This window comes from Sarcophilus harrisii, chromosome 4, assembly GCF_902635505.1.
Source record: "Sarcophilus harrisii chromosome 4, mSarHar1.11, whole genome shotgun sequence".
NCBI classification, from domain to species: domain Eukaryota; kingdom Metazoa; phylum Chordata; class Mammalia; order Dasyuromorphia; family Dasyuridae; genus Sarcophilus; species Sarcophilus harrisii.
Window position 1 is genome coordinate 72,430,237 of NC_045429.1, and position 18,705 is coordinate 72,448,941.

General features: G+C 33.2%; 1 protein-coding gene across 7 annotated transcripts in view; it reads left to right on the plus strand.

Annotated features, from left to right (window-relative positions):
- SMG7 (SMG7 nonsense mediated mRNA decay factor) overlaps positions 1 to 18,705 on the plus strand; it is a 91,074-nt gene that overhangs the window by 36,981 nt on the left and 35,388 nt on the right. For all 7 annotated transcript variants that reach the window (XM_031937016.1, XM_031937017.1, XM_023501819.2 and 4 more), the window contains exons 2-4: positions 9,224 to 9,255; positions 14,646 to 14,763; positions 15,753 to 15,885. In XM_031937016.1, coding sequence (XP_031792876.1) covers positions 9,224 to 9,255; positions 14,646 to 14,763; positions 15,753 to 15,885 — 283 coding nt within the window. The remainder of the gene's footprint in view (positions 1 to 9,223; positions 9,256 to 14,645; positions 14,764 to 15,752; positions 15,886 to 18,705) is intronic.

The window sequence follows — 18,705 nt, forward strand, 5'->3', positions numbered from 1 at the left end:
GTAAATGGAAGACTGTGTTAACAGGGTTGTTGGTTTCTTATTGATAAGTTATTTTTGTTAAAGATAAAGTCTGGGATTATTTCGCATAATTGAATACTTTGCCAAACTTTTTATAAACTGGTTTTATCTTTCTCTGTTTCTGCTTTATGAGATTATATTGTTTGTTAGTTCATTATTCTTCTTTGTAAAAATTTTCAAGCAAATTTATATTTGTAGTAAACCATTGATAACCATGGTTGCTACCTGTTTTCACCTAGCAATCAAATATTTGCTGGCTAAAGCAGTTCCTGGACTCTAATGCTCATGTAACAGATTTATAGATATTAAGTTGATGTATAAAGTTATTGTTATTTGTGTGGCTATCATCTGATGTTCATTTCCCATTTCTCAGTGCTCTTTGGCTATTTAATTCAAGGATGAGTTGTTTCAGTGGTATAATATAGCTTCTCACTATTCTTGCTTTTTATTAATTGGGATCTTTACTTTGAAAATTCATTGGTCTGACTACATAGATTATTCAAGGATAAGTCCCACATCAATTAAATCTTCCTGTCCATTAATTAGGATTTTAAATTTTTTGTGATATTATTTTGGTACTCATGTTGTCCAAGGCTTAACAATTCTTTTCTCAGAGAAAGTGCTCATGATGTAAGAGTGTGAGAATTTTCTATTTTGCAAGCTTTGAGCTCTTATCCCTTTTTTCTCCAAGTATTTCCCATATAATTCTTGCTGTCCTCACATTTTTCAACTCTTTATTGAAATCACTAGAGTGTATGATGAAGTATTAATGACTTATCCTTCCATTCAGATACAACTCTTTTTTTTTTTTTTCCTCTCTTCTGTTTTGGTTAAGGAAAAAATGTCAATATTGATAAGATTCAGCTTTTTCAGCAGTTGGGAATTTGGGAAAATAGATAAAGGAGTCCTACCAAATTGCTTTTATGACACAAATATAGGGCTGATAACTAAACCAGGTACAATGAAGACAGAAAAAATTATAGACCAATTTTCTTAATGAATATTGATGAAAAAATCTTAAATAAAATATTAGCAAAAAGATGGCAGCAAATTATCACCAGAATGATATACCATGAACCAAGTAGGATTTGTACCAGGAATGCAAGACTGGTTCAATATTAGGAAAAAATTAGCATAATGACTATATCAATAACCAAACTAACAGAAATCATATGATTGTCAATTTTTTCCCTCTGTTTTTACATTTTCATGAAATCACTCTTGGGATTTTTTTTTTTAATGCATCTATTGAGATAAAATCCAAAAACATATCCACTTAGTGAACAAGGATCTCACATTTGGTGTACAGTCAAATTAAATGGTTTTTGAAAATAATTTTTTTTAATACACATTGCTTTATGAGTCATGTTAGGAAAGAAAAATCAAAATAAAAGTGAAAAACCATGGAAGAAAGAGAAAAATAAAAACAGAAAAAAGAAGTGAATGAAGCATGTATTGAAATTGAAGGTTTATAAACTATGTACAGACAATATGATTTAGTACTTTCTGCCTCTTTCATAGTACTTTGCCATTATCATTGCAGAGGTGAAAATCCTGCAAATAGCCAAAGGCTATTTTTATAGAACTTTGTTTTATAGGTTACCATGGACAAAATTAAAATTCACCAAGCCAATCTACTGATGATGAGCCTCTCTAAACACAGCTGGGCTCTTCACAATACTGACTTAGTCTGTTTTGGAGACTACACTCAAACCCTTTTACAGCATGGCAGAGCCCATCAAAATTTATGCTCTGCTTAAACTTTTCTGTTCTTTAAAACTCTTGTTCTTTAAAAACCCTTGTGTCAGCTACACAGCACAATAAGGTGCTGGCTAAGACTTTGTGGATATGTATCTTAGCCTGAGCATGCAGTACTTGCTACATGTAGCAACAATAGTCCTCTTTGAAATGAACTAGTTTTATAGATTTAAATATTCCATATTCTGATTGCTCTACAGGAGGAAGTCTTTTACATCTTAGTATTTCATTGGAGGAGGGTATAAATAGTCTATCAGTTCTTCCAAGCTTCAATATGGTGGTTGCCAGGTGCTCATGGGGAAAAAAAAAATCTTGTTCTGAAAGAAACCTTTCCTACATTGCTTGTAAATTTGATTTTTGTTTTTCCTACATGTCATTGTTACTAAACACACATGCATGCACACACATGCACACACGCACACACACATGCACACATAGGCAAACATTCACGCACATACACCTCTTAAAGCAGTGCTACCAAAAGAAATTTCCACTTATGTCAGAGGTTCTTTACTTGGCATCTATAGATTTCTAAAGTTCTAGGGATAGATTTCAGGGAGTCCATCTACTTGGAGGAAGGGGAAATATTTATTTTTACCAAATTCTAAGAGAAACTTAGCCTTTCCTTCAATTATGGATGTAGGCAATAAACCCCAGGTGATGTTGCAAGTGACAAAATAAAGACTTTTGCAGAAATAGCATTATTTTCAATTCCTGTTGTGAGTTCTATCAGATTTTTAAAATATTTTATAGTGAATATTTAATCAAGCATGAAATTCATGTTTTTTACTAATGAAATATACATGCAACTTTTAGTGTTTTCCTGAGAATAGAGATTTTTTATTATTGGTGGTGATTGTTGTATATGATACTGAAGCTAGAAAACACAAAAGGAACCTGTATGTAGCTTTTTCATTTCTGATTTCATTTGGAATAAATAAAGTGACCTTCTTGAAAGTCAGTTTGACACAAGAGATACCCACAGGGGAATTAGAAAAAGATATGACTCCATACATGGCTGCAAAACAGTAATGGAGGGATGCCAGAGCTGCTAAAAACAAATTTACACAAACATCACAACTCTTTCCCAGAATGAAACCTTAGAGGTCATTTAATTTCAGTTACTTTTTATTTTTTAGTAGATTTTAAAAATCTTTTAACATCACTTACGTTTTTTCCTATGTTTATCAGGAAATGGATTTTGTATTGGTCATTGTGTTGATCATGATTTCAAAGTCTTTCAGAAGTGTTTGTTTTTACAGTATTGTTATTGAACAAGATGTTCTCCTGGTTTTGCTCTCTTCAGTTTGCATCAATTGCCAGGTTTCTCTTTTCATCATTTATAGCACAGTAATGTTCCATCACATTTCTGTATCATATCATATTTCTAATTTGTTGCTACATCAAAAGAACTACTATGAGCATTTTTGTACACATAAGTTCTTTTCCTTTTTCTTCTACCTCTTTAGGATAGATTTATTTGTAGTTTCACTTGGTTAAAAGATATGCTCATTTTAATAACATTTATGAGAATCCCAAATTGCTCACTACAGTTGATAGGCCATTTTTTACAGGTCTACCAACAGTGAGATGTGTTTTCTCTCAGTCTTTCAGGCAATTGTTAATTTTCTTTTTTGGGTCAGCTTTGTCTAGCTGTAAGACAGAAGATCAAAGTTTTTTTAAAATTTGCATTTTTCTAATTAGGAAAGGGAATAAGCATTTAAGTTTCTACTATGTGCCAGGCACTGTGTTAAGGGCTTTGTCTGTCATTTTAGTTATGTTTGACTCTTCATGAAGCTATTTGGAGTTTTCTTAACTGAAACTACTGAAGTAGTTTTGACATTGCCTTCTCCAGCTCTTTTTACAGATGAGGAACTGAAGCAAACAGGGTGGAGTGACTTGTCCAGGTCATATACCTACTTGGTGTCTGAAGCTAGATTTGAACTCAAGTCTTCCTGACTGGAGGCCCACTACGCAGTATAATGCAGTCATTGTACTACCCACTTGACTTGGCAATAAGTAACTAATGTATGCTTTTGTTTAGGTGCTAGATATAATGAAAGTGAATGAGGAATGGATTATTTTCAAGTTCCTTTTCTGCTCCTCCTAGACTGGGGAATTCCTGAGATAATTAATGTGTCTGGGGCCAGATTTGAACTCAGGAAAATGAGTCTTCCTGTCTTTATTCCAGCTGTTCTGCTAAACGCTGTACAACTATTTTATTTGATTCTCACAACTTTGAAAAGTAAGTGCTATTATCTTACCATTTTTACAGTTGAAACTGAGGCAGATGGAGTAGTGATTTGCCCACAGTCAGTCAAAGTCTGAGGCTTCTGACTCAAGGCCCTGCTCTACTGGTATCATATAACTGCCACTATATTTATTTGTGATTTTAAACATTTTTTAATATGGTTTTTGATAACTGGGATTTTTTTCCTCTGAAAATTAACTATTATCCTCTGACCATCTTAATTGGAAAATGGCTTCCTATTATCTTAGAAATGTGACCTTAAGTGAGAGAGAAACATTATGCAAAGATTTTTTTCCCTGTTTCTTTTTGTTTTAGCTGCTTTGATTTGTTTAGACAAAGCAACATTTACTTTCAGTATTTTTTTTCTTACTGTTTGTACGTACATGTATGTTATAGTAACTGTTTTTTTGGCTCTTAATTCTCTTTGCATCAATTCATAATAAGATTTTCCACCCTTTGTATTGATCATATTTTGTTAATCCTTACAGCAAAGGAATATGGTATTATATTTATATAATATAATTTACTTAGTTATTACATAATTAATGGGCATATCTGGTACCATAGGATATAAATATATATGGAATTTTTTTTTTTTTTTATCATTGCATTCCTTAGGAGAGTTATATATTTAATAGTAGAATCTCTGTCAAAGGATATGGTCATTTTAATCCCTTTCTCTGAATCATTTCAGTTACTTTCTAGAATGGTAGTATCCATTCACACCAACAAGATATTAATTAATGGTTAAATTATGAAATATACATGGAAGTGAAGGATCCCTGGTACAAAAGGAAAAATCATTTCCAACTAATATAAAATCAAGGAAGGTTTCATTTTAAAAAAATTATCAAAACCAAAATAATATATTCTCTACTTAATTTTTTTAACATGCATTTGTTACTTTTCCCCTGTCCCCATTCCTTTCCCAAAATGAACAATTTTTAAAAGAAAAACAAGTCTTATTAAACATTTATTAAGTACCTATTATGTGTTATATGCCATTTTAAGGACCAGAGATAGTGATAAGAAAAAGAAAGATAACCTCTGCCTTGCTGGAGCTTTTACACATTCTAGTGAGAGAAGTTATCACACAAAAGAAAGCTGAAAAGTTGGGAAGGGGAAGGAGAGACTGGGTAAGAATGAAGCTGCTTGATAAAATGAAGGATTGCTGGCCTGGGAATTCTTTTAAATGGAGGCTTTGGGAAGGGTCAGTCAGAGGGGTGAAGGGTATTGAAAATACTGAAGAAGTGACGAGAAGGTTATTGATGCAATCTTGCCAGATGATGAGTTTCTTCGTGATGACTTTCCTGGGACCATAATTGGGGAAGTCAAGCTCAAGGAGGAAGGCTGGTGGGGCTTGATTTCCATTATTTTTTTTTTTTTTTTACAGCAAAGTGCAATCTTTTACATTGATTATACTGTATTCCTCAATTGATGATCATCTTCTTAGTTTCCAGTTTTTGGTATCTTCAGAAAAACTGCTTTGAAAATCAGTTTCTGTCTACTACCATATCCTCCCCTATTTTTTTTTGTTCAAAGAGTTTGCATAGTTTAGTAACCTTTTGGGGCATAGTTGTAAATTGCACAACTGCTTTGCACAAATGACATTTGGTTTCCCATAGTCATTCCAATATTTGTCACTTTCCTCTTAATGTTTTAGTCTTTTTCGGACACTTCCAATGAAGCATCTTGGCATATAATTTTTTACCTTATTTGTTTTTCAAATGTAATTATAATTTATGTCATCTGAGTAATAATAAAGTGTTACATGTGCTGATACTTATACATCTTCAGAATTTTTAGAATTAGAATTATTAACTGTAATAATGTCATTCTCATGGGTGGATTGTTCTAAGGAATATAATGTCATTGATATTGCTGCTGTTCAGTCATTTTAATCATATCCAACTCTTTGTGACTTCATTAAATAGCTTTTCTTGGCAAAGATACATAGTGTGTGAGGTTAGATTTGAACTCAGTTTTTGACTCCAGGCCTTATGCTCTCTCTATCTGCTGTGCTGCCTAGCTGCCCATTGATAATGTTATTTGCTAATTTTTTTTTTTTTTTTTTTAGCATTTTCCCCCCCAACTTTTTATTAAGATCAATATTTTGTCTTTATAAGGAATAATAATAAAATGTGCATTCTTTTGATAAACTGAAGAACTCTTGATTCATTGATAGCCAAAACATAATTGGAAAAAAGTTTTTCATTTTTTAATGTGTTTTGATAGAAGTTGTTATTGTCTATGAAACATGGGATGTGTACATATTTCAGATTCCAGTACAGTTCTTCCACAAACTGTTTTCATCAAAATTTTTTTTTTTTTTGATAATGAAATTGCCATTAATAGGTTTTTCAGAGTAGCTGCCTCTTACCTTGCCCAATTGTAATACAAAGATGAAGCTGTTAGAGTTTCAGTTGATTGATCAAAAGTTCTTTAGACCTATGGGCAATTCTCCCACCTTGCTATCTGTTAGAAACTTCCTTGCATGTGGTTTAATGAGCATATTTTAACTATATCAATAGCTTTAGTTGCACCAGTGTCTCTTAGGAGAGCACTTCTGTAAGTAATCTTAAAAAGCAGTCTTTTGTAGTAATATAACCATAATTGTCGGTTTATCTGCAGCTTTTGATACTGTTACCACTCTTTTCTCCTAGAATAACCCCTTCTCTCTTGGTTCACCTTCTACCTGACTGTCTTATCCTCTTTTGCTGTCTTTTCATGCTTGCCACATCAAACTGGATATTTCCCACTGTTTTGTCCTGCCTGGCCAATTTTTTATTCCTCTGTTTTCTCTTTGAAACAGTTTAACTATTCATTTGTGTGCAGAATGTTCCCATATGTGCAAGACGTCATGTGGCTTACAAACTGAGCTAAGATTTTTGGGACACTGTATATCTCCATCTCCATTTACCTTGAGCTTCAGAGCTGCATTACCGTTTGCCTATTGGACATTACAGACTGAATGTCTTGGAAGCCTCAGAACTCTTTATGTCTAAAATGGAACTCTTTTTTTCACGAAAAACCCTCCTTTTTCCCATATGGTACTTATATAACCACAGGATTATTCTATCTAGTCATTTGCTAGATCTTGGCTGTTTCTACCTTTACAACATCTCTCCCTTTGGACACTTATTTCTATTTACACAGTCCTACTATTACTAACAAGGTTTAGATTCTTATCACCTCCCACCTAGATATTGCAAAAGTCTTCTTCTAATTGGCTTCCCTGCCTTAGATCCCTCCCTACTCTAGTCCATCCATCTTAACACTGTTACCACAGTCATCTTTAAATAAAGATCTGGTCATATCTGTCTACTCCTGTTGCCTCAAGCATAAAATATGATTAGTTTTTAGAATCCTACATACAACTTAATGTAGTACTTCATGACATTCCATCTCCTGTCTCTTTTTGCAAAGATTTTCTTTGTGTCTGAAATGTATTCCCTCCTTAGCCTCTGCTTCAGAAAATCCACCTCTTCCTTTAAGATAAGTTCAGGCTTCTGCATGAAACCTTTAGGATTCCACTCCTCATGTCTGTCAGTCTGCTGGTGCCCACCCAAAAAAGTAGGTACTTAATAGTTTTTTTTTTTCCACTTTGAAATTGAATTAATATACTTCATATTGAAGTTCATTAAAGCAATACAAGATAACTCATCTGTTTTGTAAGCCTCAGTTAACTGAAACTGGGAGACCCTGACCATGTTGAAATTTGACTTATAAAAGCCAATATTTGACTTGCACATATCATAGGAAATCATCACTGTGTTGCATTCCTTGTAAGATGGAAAACAACAGTAACAATAATTAGTATTTATGTAGCCATCTACTATATGCCAGATACTGTGCTAAGTACTTTACAAACTATCTCATTTAATTCTCACAATAATAATAGAACTTACCTTGGGAGGTTGATGCTATTATTATCCTCATTTTTACAGTTGAGAAAATTGAGGCAGGCAGAGGTGCCTTGGGTCACTCAAGTAATAAGTTAGTGTCTGAAGTTGAATTTGAAGTTTTACTGACTTGAGTCCCAACTCAGCTCTCCATCCACTATGTTACCTAGCATTTTCCCCTTAAGTGAATGAAAAGTATTAAGTGCTTACTAGGTATGAAGCATTAGGCTAAGTGTTTAGAATGCAAATAGAAAAGTTAGACAGTTCTTAGGGAGCTCCGACCAACCCATATAGGTAGGTTCAGCTAATACACCAGAGCAGATAAAAAAAAAATCCTGGAATCCACATACCAAATAGCTTAGTTTTGTTGGAATATAGTTAAGAAGGGGGGAATTTAACCAGTATTTTTATTGACAAAACCTTGCTTCTCATGTTAAACTATTTGCACAAAGTACAGGAATGGTGAGGACTTTGTTTTCAGAGGATCTTGAGACAAGTTAGCTAGCCTTGTCTTCACAAGTTACTTGCTACCTTATGTCTAAATGCCTTACAAGCATACAACAATGAGGTCAGCACAATGCTATTAGACCTCCAGTTTGATAGACAATCTAATACTTCTCTTCTCCAACTTAAGTCACTTTCAGCTCTGTATTTCTGTGATATAGCTACATTTTACGGAGAATTCCTAGGGCAAGAGCTCACACGGTAGTCAGAAAAAGCCACCAAGGACACTCGATTGACAATATGATATGGGTGACACTGGTAAAGGACTGCCCAGTGTGATGTACGCTCATCAAAGAAGATGCTCTGTGAGCAAAGCAGAATTGAAGAAGCCCAGAAAAAATGTAAGATGCATGAAGTTAGAGAATTCACCCCAAATGTTTATAGGTACTATTTGTGCTCTACCTGGGGCAGAGCATTCTTGAGTTTATGTTGGTCTGATCAGCCACAGTCAAACTTAACTTTATCATAGTGATGTCATTTTGATCTTCTTCAGAAACAAAAGACAACAACCAGCTAGCTCCAATGTTAAGGATCTTTATTTTATTGATTTGAATTTTGTGTTGATTTTTTGGTGGTGGAAAAAGCAGGGAGGGGAATCACATGGTTTTGCAGGAATTATACTCAGAAATATACAGTAGTTTTGTTATTCTTTCATATTCCTCCTGAAAAAATTTTATTCCCCACAGCTTTTAAAATGTTTCCTTATGTGATTTAACTTAATTTAATTTTCTCTAATTTATACTGGTCAATTTTGGCTTCCTACTAACTTATACTGTTTTCTCTCTTGCAGGCAGGCAGAAGTCCTGAAGGCTGACATGACAGGTAATTGCTTGTCTTTATTTTGTAGCTTAACTCAAGTGTCGCTTTTCTTTGATTATTGATATTAAGAAATATTTAAGTCTTCTACAAAAGTAAAAAAATATAACGTGCTGTTCTTTAAATATTTTGTTTCATTTTAATTTGAATTCTTGTTGGTAAGTCAATTTAAAACTTCTATAAAAGGTATGAATAGTCAAAGAGATTCTAGGCATTAAAAAAAAATAATACGGTACTTTGTTGTACTCTTACTTAGAAAGTGGTTGTTCCTTTATTATCCACATTAAGGAAAGAAAATCTTGATGAGAAGAAAGAAAGAAAGAAAGAAAGAAAGAAAGAAAGAAAGAAAGAAAGAAGGAAGGAAGTATCCTATCCTTGTGTTTGTTGTGTCTTTCAAATTTCCCTAAATAATAATTGGAGTGTAGTAAATAATTACTCTACTGGAGAGCAAGAGTTGGGAGGGTGGGAAAGAGAGAGGCAGGGCTATATTTTATTCTGAAAACAAAATTTTCAACTATTCCAGAAGTCCATTTAATATCACATGCGTGAAAGAATATAAAATCTTTATCATTTGTGAATAGACTATTGCAGATTTTTCCATCATAAAAGACTGCTAAGATGTCTTCCTCATTTTTGAAGGGTTTCATTCAAGCATTCAGCAGCATTAGAGCAGAAAGCTAAGTTAGCTATGATAATTATGAGGGCATCACAGTGTTTTTCATTGCTAACCAAATTTTGACATTTGTAATCTTTATTGCTGGGCAAAGCCAGTACACCAAGAAACTTTTAGGCATACACTGTCAAATGGACTTGAGTAAGTTTATGATTTCATTTATTTGACCATCATAACCTATCCAGGTCTAAGCTTTCTTGTCCTTATAACTCTTGTCCATTTCCTCCAACTAGATTTACCTAGCATGCTGAGGGCTTTCTTCTAGGCTTCTTGATATTATGTGGATACCTAAACTGTCCATGGACTCTTATTCTTCACTTTGGCTTCATTCAATTCAAAATTATTAATTGCCTATTCTGTAGGACTTTGTGCAGAGGATGCAAAAAGCCAAACTGTCCTTGTTTACAAAGAACTTACCTTTAACTAGGAGGACACACAACAACTATATTAAAAAAAAAAAAAAATAGAAAACATACAAAAATGGTATAGAGTAGTTTCGAGAGAGAAAGAAATAAGTTTAACAATTGGTAGCATCCTAAAAATCCTTCTTTCAGAGATGCCACTTTTGATATATTTTGAAGAATTAAAGCAAAACAGTAGATTGGGGCACAGACCTTTAAATGGCAAGTGGAAGTTTTTGTTGTGTTTTATTTGTTTTTGTTTTTTGTTGTTGTTGTTGGTTTTGTGTGTGTGTGTGTGTTTTATTCCTAAGGTAGTAGGAAACCCATTAATTTATTTTGTAGAGACTTCCATGGTCAGATCTGTGCTTTCAATGAATCAATTTGGTAATTATGTGACCATCTTTTTCTTTTTCTTTTTTGGGGGGAGGGGGAGGGGCGGTGTCTGACCTCTCTGGCAATATCCTTTCTGTCCTTATATTGCTTTTTGAATGACTCACAACTTTAATTCTTCATAGGATGATATAATATCACATTCAATTATATAGCTTTGGTGGAGAATAGTGGTGATTAAAAAAAAAGGGAAGTTTTTCCTTCAGGGACAAATTTTGAGGTCATTAAAAGAACTCTGCACTACAGCCTGACCTATGTACCTTTTAATTCTGGGCTTGGTTATTTGTCTAGGTGTAGTTTCTCCAAAATACATGTCATGAAGAATTGCTACTATTATAAACTAGCCTAAGTTGTTAGTCTTGCCACTCCTTTTTTCTGTTACCTTTTGCTGTTGGATAGTTAGGCTTAACTCTTTGGAATATTTCTACATTCATTTAACAGAACTTGGAGTGTTCTGGAACTTCATGCAATCAATTACAAACAGGGAATGTAGAGGAGTTTGCTATTTATAGGGAATACCTCTTAAGTTTGAACTATGGCAGATACCTTTGGGGACTAAATGTCTCCCATACATCATGCCTTGTTTTGAATTTAGATCTGTTACATCTTTCAGGGAATTTTACATAATTTCATTATATACTTGAAACACTCGTGCAATGCTAAATCCAATTTTTATTTTTAAAATTCAGTTTTTATTCATGTCGTTCATGTTTTTCCATCATTAAAATTTCCCCCAGTATCTTCTCTTCCCCCATATACTAAATAAGACTTAAAGTCAAATAAAGAAAAGGGGAAAAAATGAGTGAAAGTGATTGGTACATCAAAAAAATGTGAAAATATCTATGATGTGCCATACTCATGGACCTCCCGTTTCTGCAAAGAGGTAGGATGGGATGGAGTGTGTTCTTATATTTCTTTGGAGCCATTTTATAACATTCATTTAGCATGTGCATGCGTATGTATGTATGTATTGGGTCTTTCCAGTTACATCATTTTGCTCATTGTGCCTATCCTCTTGATTCTTCTTATTTATCTCTTTATCATTTGCTATATCTTTCCATATTTTTCTTAATTCATCATTATTTCTTACAGCATAGTAAATATTTTAATAAATTCAGATTTTAAATTCAGATTAATTGTTCTCTGATTCTTTTATCTTGTAAAAAAATATTGCCGTAAATATTGTAGCATATATGAGAACTTTATTATCAAAGATCTCATAGGGTTTAAGCCTAGAGTGGAATCATGAGTCAAAGGTATAGTTATATGATCACTTTATATAATTCCAAATTGTATTTCACAATAGTTGTATCAATTCACAACTTCAACAGTAGTGTACCAGTGTGCTCCATCCTTCCCACGGTCCTATGTGAATATTTACTATTCACATCTTTTATCATCCTTGACAGGTTTTATCAGGTGAGAGGTAAAAAAAACCCTCAGAGTTATTTTGATGTGTGTTTCTGTTATTATTAGTGATTTGCAGCATTCTTTCTTATGGGTGTTAATAGTTTGCAATTCTTTTGAGAGTATTATCCTTTGATCACTCATCTTTTGGGGAATGACTTGGAGAGACAGAGAGAAGGAGGATGAACACAAATATATACACACAAGCATACTGTTAATGTTTTACATATGTATCTTGGATACCAACCTTACTAGAGAAAGTTGATGAAAAGTTTTTTTTTTTGTGGGCAGGGGGGGGTTCCCTCCTCCCTCCTCTCTCCCTCTCCCCTCCCCCATTTAACTTTGTCTTGGGTGCATCCATTTTATTTGTGCATAAGTTTCATGGAATCAAAGTTATTTCTTCTTTTGTAATTGCCCCTATTCTTTGGTTAAGAATATGTCTGTTACCTTAGCAGCAAGAGACATAACATTTGCTTCTATTCTAATTTTTAGTGTTATGTTCTTAATATTAAGGTCACTATCAGAATGTATGGTGTACCTTATGGAATAAGGTATAAAGTGCTGATCTAAACTTAATTTCTATCATATGACTTTCCAGTTTTTCCAGAAATGTTTATCAAATAGAGAATTCTTTCTTAAATAGCTTCATTTTTAGTTTATCCAAGACTAGGTACATTGTCATCCAATAAACATTTATTAAGAATCTATTAACTGATAATATTGTATATGCTGGAGATACAAATACAGAAAAGATAGTCTATGCCCTCAGGAAGCTTATCATCTAAAAGGAAGAAGAAATTTACAGGGAGCTTGGTGTGAAGTGAAAGGGAATTGACTTAGTGTAGAATCCCAAGAATGTTTCTGGACCCCTCCCTTCTTAAATGGAGATTTTTTGGGAAGAGATTTCTACTTGCTTTCCAGTTAGAGAAATCCCAGGGACAGAAGGAACTGATGAGATGTTTGTATCAAGGCTCTGATACTGTAGTATGAGATTTGGTTTGAGATGAGATATGGTGGTTTGGTGAAGATGTCTTGTTTTTAATTTTCTTTTTTCTGATATTTCATTGATCTGCCACCCCTTTTTTTAAACCAATATCAAATAGTTTTGATGACTACTTCTGAAATATGGGAATTCTATCACTCTTTGATCCTACCCCATTTCAGAATTTCCTTTTATTTTATAGATCTTTGGTTCCTTTCCAAATGAAATGTTAACATTTAATCAAGCTCTATAAAAGGGTCCCATTTCTATAAAATTTTTATAGAATTATATATTTTGTAGAACGTGGTATATTTTAATATATGTTTTTGGGTATACTTTGGTATATGCTTGGTATATTTTATATAAATTTTTATAGAACTTGTTCTCAAGTTCTGTAAAAGATTAACATTTACTCGAGTTCTAGAAAATTGATAATTTGATGTAGCATTAAATTGAAAGTTAATTTTGATATTATTATTATTTTTGCCATATTGGTATGGCTTAACCATGAGTATTAGAGCTATGTAATATTCCTTTAGTTTTAAAGAAGCATTTTGTAATTGAATCCATCCCAATGTTTTGTGCACTTAAATAAATTGAACCCAAAATATTTTGCACATTTTTAGTCTTTTAGATAGAGATTTCTCTTTCTGTAACTTTCTCAAGAATTTTGTTATTCCACATATTTATTGATTTTTTTTTTTTAGGATTTATTTTGTAGTCTGTGCTTTTGTTGAAGCTTAATTACTTATTAGTCTGAAAGCTTTTCTGAGTAAACTAACTTGCCATTAGCAAATAGGTATGGTTTTATTGCCTCTTTATCAATCCTTAAACCTTTAATTTCTTTTTCTTCTTTGTTATTGCTAGAATTTTCAGAATTATAGCCAGCTGATTCCTATTTTGGAGATGTTTTGATATTTTGTGAGAATCAGAGATTATTCTTCATTTGTTAGTCACATCTCTCTCTGTCTCTCTCGCCATATGATTCTTTAAAGCAGTAAATTAAAGTGTCATTTAGCTTCAGTTTGGGTATATATAGCTTCTCTTGCCTTTTTATGGAAACTTATCTGATCTGCAGTTCAGGTTTTGGTATTTGTACCTTATCTAGTCAAACTGGAGAACTTTTAAAGTCAGCTTTATCCATTATCCACTTCCTACAGTTATTGTTTAGATTAAGCCTCTATCTTGAGAATTTGGAAATTTAGTGGTATAAGAATAGAGATGCAGAGATTTCAAATTTTTTTAATATTATAAATACCTTAGACTTTCTGGCAAAGCTTCTGGGCTCCTTAGAATAATGTTTTTAAACATGTCAAATAAAATGAATGGGATTACTACCTTCTCCAACCACCCACAATTTATATTGTAATATAGTTATTAGAATTTTTTTAAAAGTAGTTTACAAATTTCGTTAAAAATCCTTATTCTTTTGTGATAGTGTATTATAAATGGTAGTTTTTCTTGCTAAGGGGAAGAGAATGAAATGATTGCTATTATACACCAAGTTAAACAACCTGATTTTGTTTTTATTTTTGTTACTCAGATTCCAAGCTGGGTCCAGCTGAGGTCTGGACATCTAGGCAGGCTCTGCAGGACCTGTACCAGAAAATGCTAGTTACTGATCTGGAGTATGCTTTAGACAAGAAAGTGGAACAGGATCTGTAAGTATTCAAATTTGGGGTACTGTTTAGTAGAAGAAACTTTTTTTTTTTTTAAACTGTCAAAATAAACCTACATTAGGGGCTGATTTTTTTTATTCTTTCAACAAAAATCTTTGGCCATTATATCAAAGTCATAAATAGAACTCAAGGATAGAATGAAGAGATTTAGGAAATGGACCATCCAAGTCTTCCTACCAGGCTCTTGGGAACAGTTGTTTAGAGCCTGCAGAACACTTTTATTAAGACAGATCCTTTTAGCAGTAGAAGTAGGAGGTAACATGATAGACTGTAAATATCTGTGCCCAGGTGTTTTGTGCACTATGCATGACCTACAGATTTAGATTGATGAGGAGAGAGTAAATGAAAGATGCTCTGAATATCTTAGCAGAATCCATCTTTAGTGTGATTCTCTAAGTAAAACTTTATGATGTTATTGATCCTTTTGGCCTTTCATATGTGATCAACGAGTGCCTGGTGAGTCTTCTGCTTGAAGGCATGGCTTGTTTTTAGAGATCTTGGCTTCAATAGGCTCTTAACCCACTTAACTCTGATTCTTAGTGTAACTGAATTAATGCAGTAATCGCTTTGATTTGAGTAGCTCATCATTAATTTCATGATGAAATATTTAAGTCTTTGAATGTTGTGGGGAAAACACTAATGAGGTCTTGTAGTCCTGGGAACAAGCTTTTATAAGAATATCCTTGGACAAAGAATTGTCCAAGGATTACTAGTTGTGTTGTCCACAGATAATGAGTAATTGATACCACAATCTGTTTTTGAAAGTTAACTAGTGTTATTCATATTCCACAGTAATTTCTGTACTAGATCAAAGAAGACTAGGTAGTTATTTAGCAAATGAACAATTTTAATATAATTTCACTGTTAAGGATGTTATAATTATAACAAATAGTTCTTTCTTGTTCTCAGGGGGACCAGTGTCTGCCCAGTGAGTCACTGCTATAGCAAATAGAATTACGTTTTGTTTTCAGCTGGAATCATGCCTTTAAGAATCAGATCACAACACTACAGGGCCAGGCAAAGAATCGAGCAAATCCTAATCGGAGTGAAGTTCAAGCAAATCTTTCTCTGTTTTTAGAGGCAGCTAGTGGCTTCTATACTCAGGTGAGTTCTATTTTGTAACCTTTAAATTTGATCATGGAATTGCTAAATAAAATATTTTAAAAGTTTTCACTTACTGTGTTCTCTGTGCCCCCTTTCCATCATATTTAGCAGAATTTACAAAGTTACTTTAAACGGAACAAGGATCACACAATGTATAGGTGAGGATATATATGAGTTTATCACATGAACTACAAGAAATACAAGCAAAGACCTTTTTATTAATATGTATACTTGTGTGGATGCATGCAGATATTTGTATAGATATATACTTTTAAAAAGGTGTATAACTGCACTAAAAGGATAGTAAGATAGCTTTTCAGTGGAAAAGAACTAATGGGCATAGATTAAGAACATTTCTTTAGGTAATTATCTCCCTTCTCTCTTCCCCCACAATAGTATGGTTAGTGTGAAATTGTGGATATGGTTCTCTGAAAGTAGAGCCATGTGATGGTACAAGAGAGTGAAACTTGTAACATGTGAATTCCTATAGAATTTCTTCAATGAAATTCATTTTTTACAAGTTAGACTATATAGGTTTTTAGAACTGGAAGATATCTTAGTGACCTGTTCAGTCTCTTATTTGGGAGACTAAATCCCAAGTTAGTAAACTAACTTTTCTTATGAGTTCATTGTAGTTCTCCTTCCATTGTCTTGAATTGGAAAAGTGTTCCCTTTTCTTCACTCTATCTATATTTTTGTTTATAATTATATATATTTTATTAATATATATTATATATAATCTTTAGTTCTTCACCTTTCCTTAGCCTCTATAATTCTCTCTCTAGTAAGCCTTAGTGTCTTGGGGGAAAAACACCAGATTTTGCTTGTGCTTTAAATTCTTCTTTTACTTTTGACTATGGAATTTCAAATTATCAGAAGAATTCTTTAGAGTAAGTATTTGTCTCATGTATAATTTCTCTTATAATTTAGTATCTTTTTGCATGCATTCACGTAGCTTTGGACACAATAAGGGGCATAAAATTCATGTCCTGAAAGCTCTTTGATGACGTCATCCCTGTGCTTCTGTTTATCTCTGATACATTTTCTTTGATTCCTATCTTTTTCTCCTCTTCTCTTCTCTTCTCTTCTCTTCTCTTCTCTTCTCTTCTCTTCTCTTCTCTTCTCTTCTCGGCAATTGGAGTTTAAGTGACTTGCCCAAGGTCACACAGCTAGGAAGTGTTAAGTGTCTGAGACCAGATTTTTCTTTTCTTGGCAATTGGGAGTTAAGTGACTTGCCCAAGGTCACACAGCTAGGAAGTGTTAAAAGTGTCTGAGACCAGATTTAAACTCGGGGCCTTCTAACTTCAGGGCTGAAATATGATCCCTATCGTTTTTAAATTGGAAATTGTTGGAGGAAGGGGAATTAGTATCAAATCCTTGAAGATAGTTTTCCATCATTTTATTAAATCTTTCCACTTAAGAATAAATGGATAATATTTATTAGCATTGTTGCTAACGAGGTAGATCTGATTCTTTAATCTTTAAATTTTGTGGGCTTTACTCTTCACTTTTAAGAATATAGTCCTACTTAGTATTTTTCTCAAATGAATTTTATACAATCCCACTTTTAGCTAAACATCTAAAGGATCTATATTTTTTGGAGTTTTTATTTTCATTACCCTCATTTCTAAAGTAAATCTTTTAGCCCCTCCCTTCCCCTAAGCTATTTGTCTTTTGCAACAAACAGTAAAAGGAAAGAGAAGAAAAAGCAGTTTAGCAAAACCAACCAGCATATCAACCAAGACTCACAGCTTATGTCGTGCTCCACACCCATAGTTACTTCCTCCTACCAATTTCCTCATTTCTTTTTTTGGGGCCAAGCTTGCCCTCATCATTCTAATTACACAGCAGCCAGTGTTTATTATTTTATTTCCTATTGTTTATATAAATAATGTCCATATTATTTTTCCTGGTTCTACTTAGTTGACTTTGTATCAGTTCACAGAAGTCTTCTCATGCTTCTCTCTATGCTTCCTTTTAAACACTTCTTAATCAAACAGTATTTATCATGCACCACAAATTATTTTAACTATTCCCCAATCAAAGGAAATGTTACTTTTGTTTTCATTCATAACACAAATAGGAATATTTTGGGTTTTATTTATATATATATGTAAATATTTTGTTTCTTTAACCTTCTCAGATTATAGGCTTAATAGAGAACATTAAGTTCTCTTAACTTAATGTTAAAGTTAAGAGCAAAGAATATGTACATTAATTATTTAGCATAATTCCAGTTACCTTCCAGAATATTAGGACCTTTTCAGTAAGCTAACCTTTTGAAGCATACAGTTGCTAAAGTGTAAGACTGTAAATTGATGTACAAGCTTATGAACAAGGACATAGGTCTATGACGCAGCTGTTTTCATTGGTTTGGGTGTCTCAAATTAATCATCATGTCCAAAATTGGATGTCTTTTTCCTCCCCTATCTGTTCCTTTGTGATTTCACTATTAATTTTGATAGTAGCACCAGTCATCCCTCGTTCAGTTTTGAAACCTAAGTTGATACCTTTGGTTCTTTTTCTTCCCTCCCTGCCAGTTGCTTCAGTTCTCCATCCCCAATATCACCTGTATCGCATTATCTCCTTTCTTTTGCCACTGCCACCATTAATGGCATAAAATCTTATCACCTTCTTAGTTTACTTGTTTTTTAACTTTCCTCCAGTCTCATCTTTCTAGTCTATCTTAATTGTTGCTGCCAAATTAATCTTCAGAACATACCTAGTGAATAAAATCCCTGCTACTTTAGCTGGCTATTCAGTGCTTTAGAAAATCTCTAGGCTTATTTCATGTTATATCATTTCTCCTGTTCTATAATC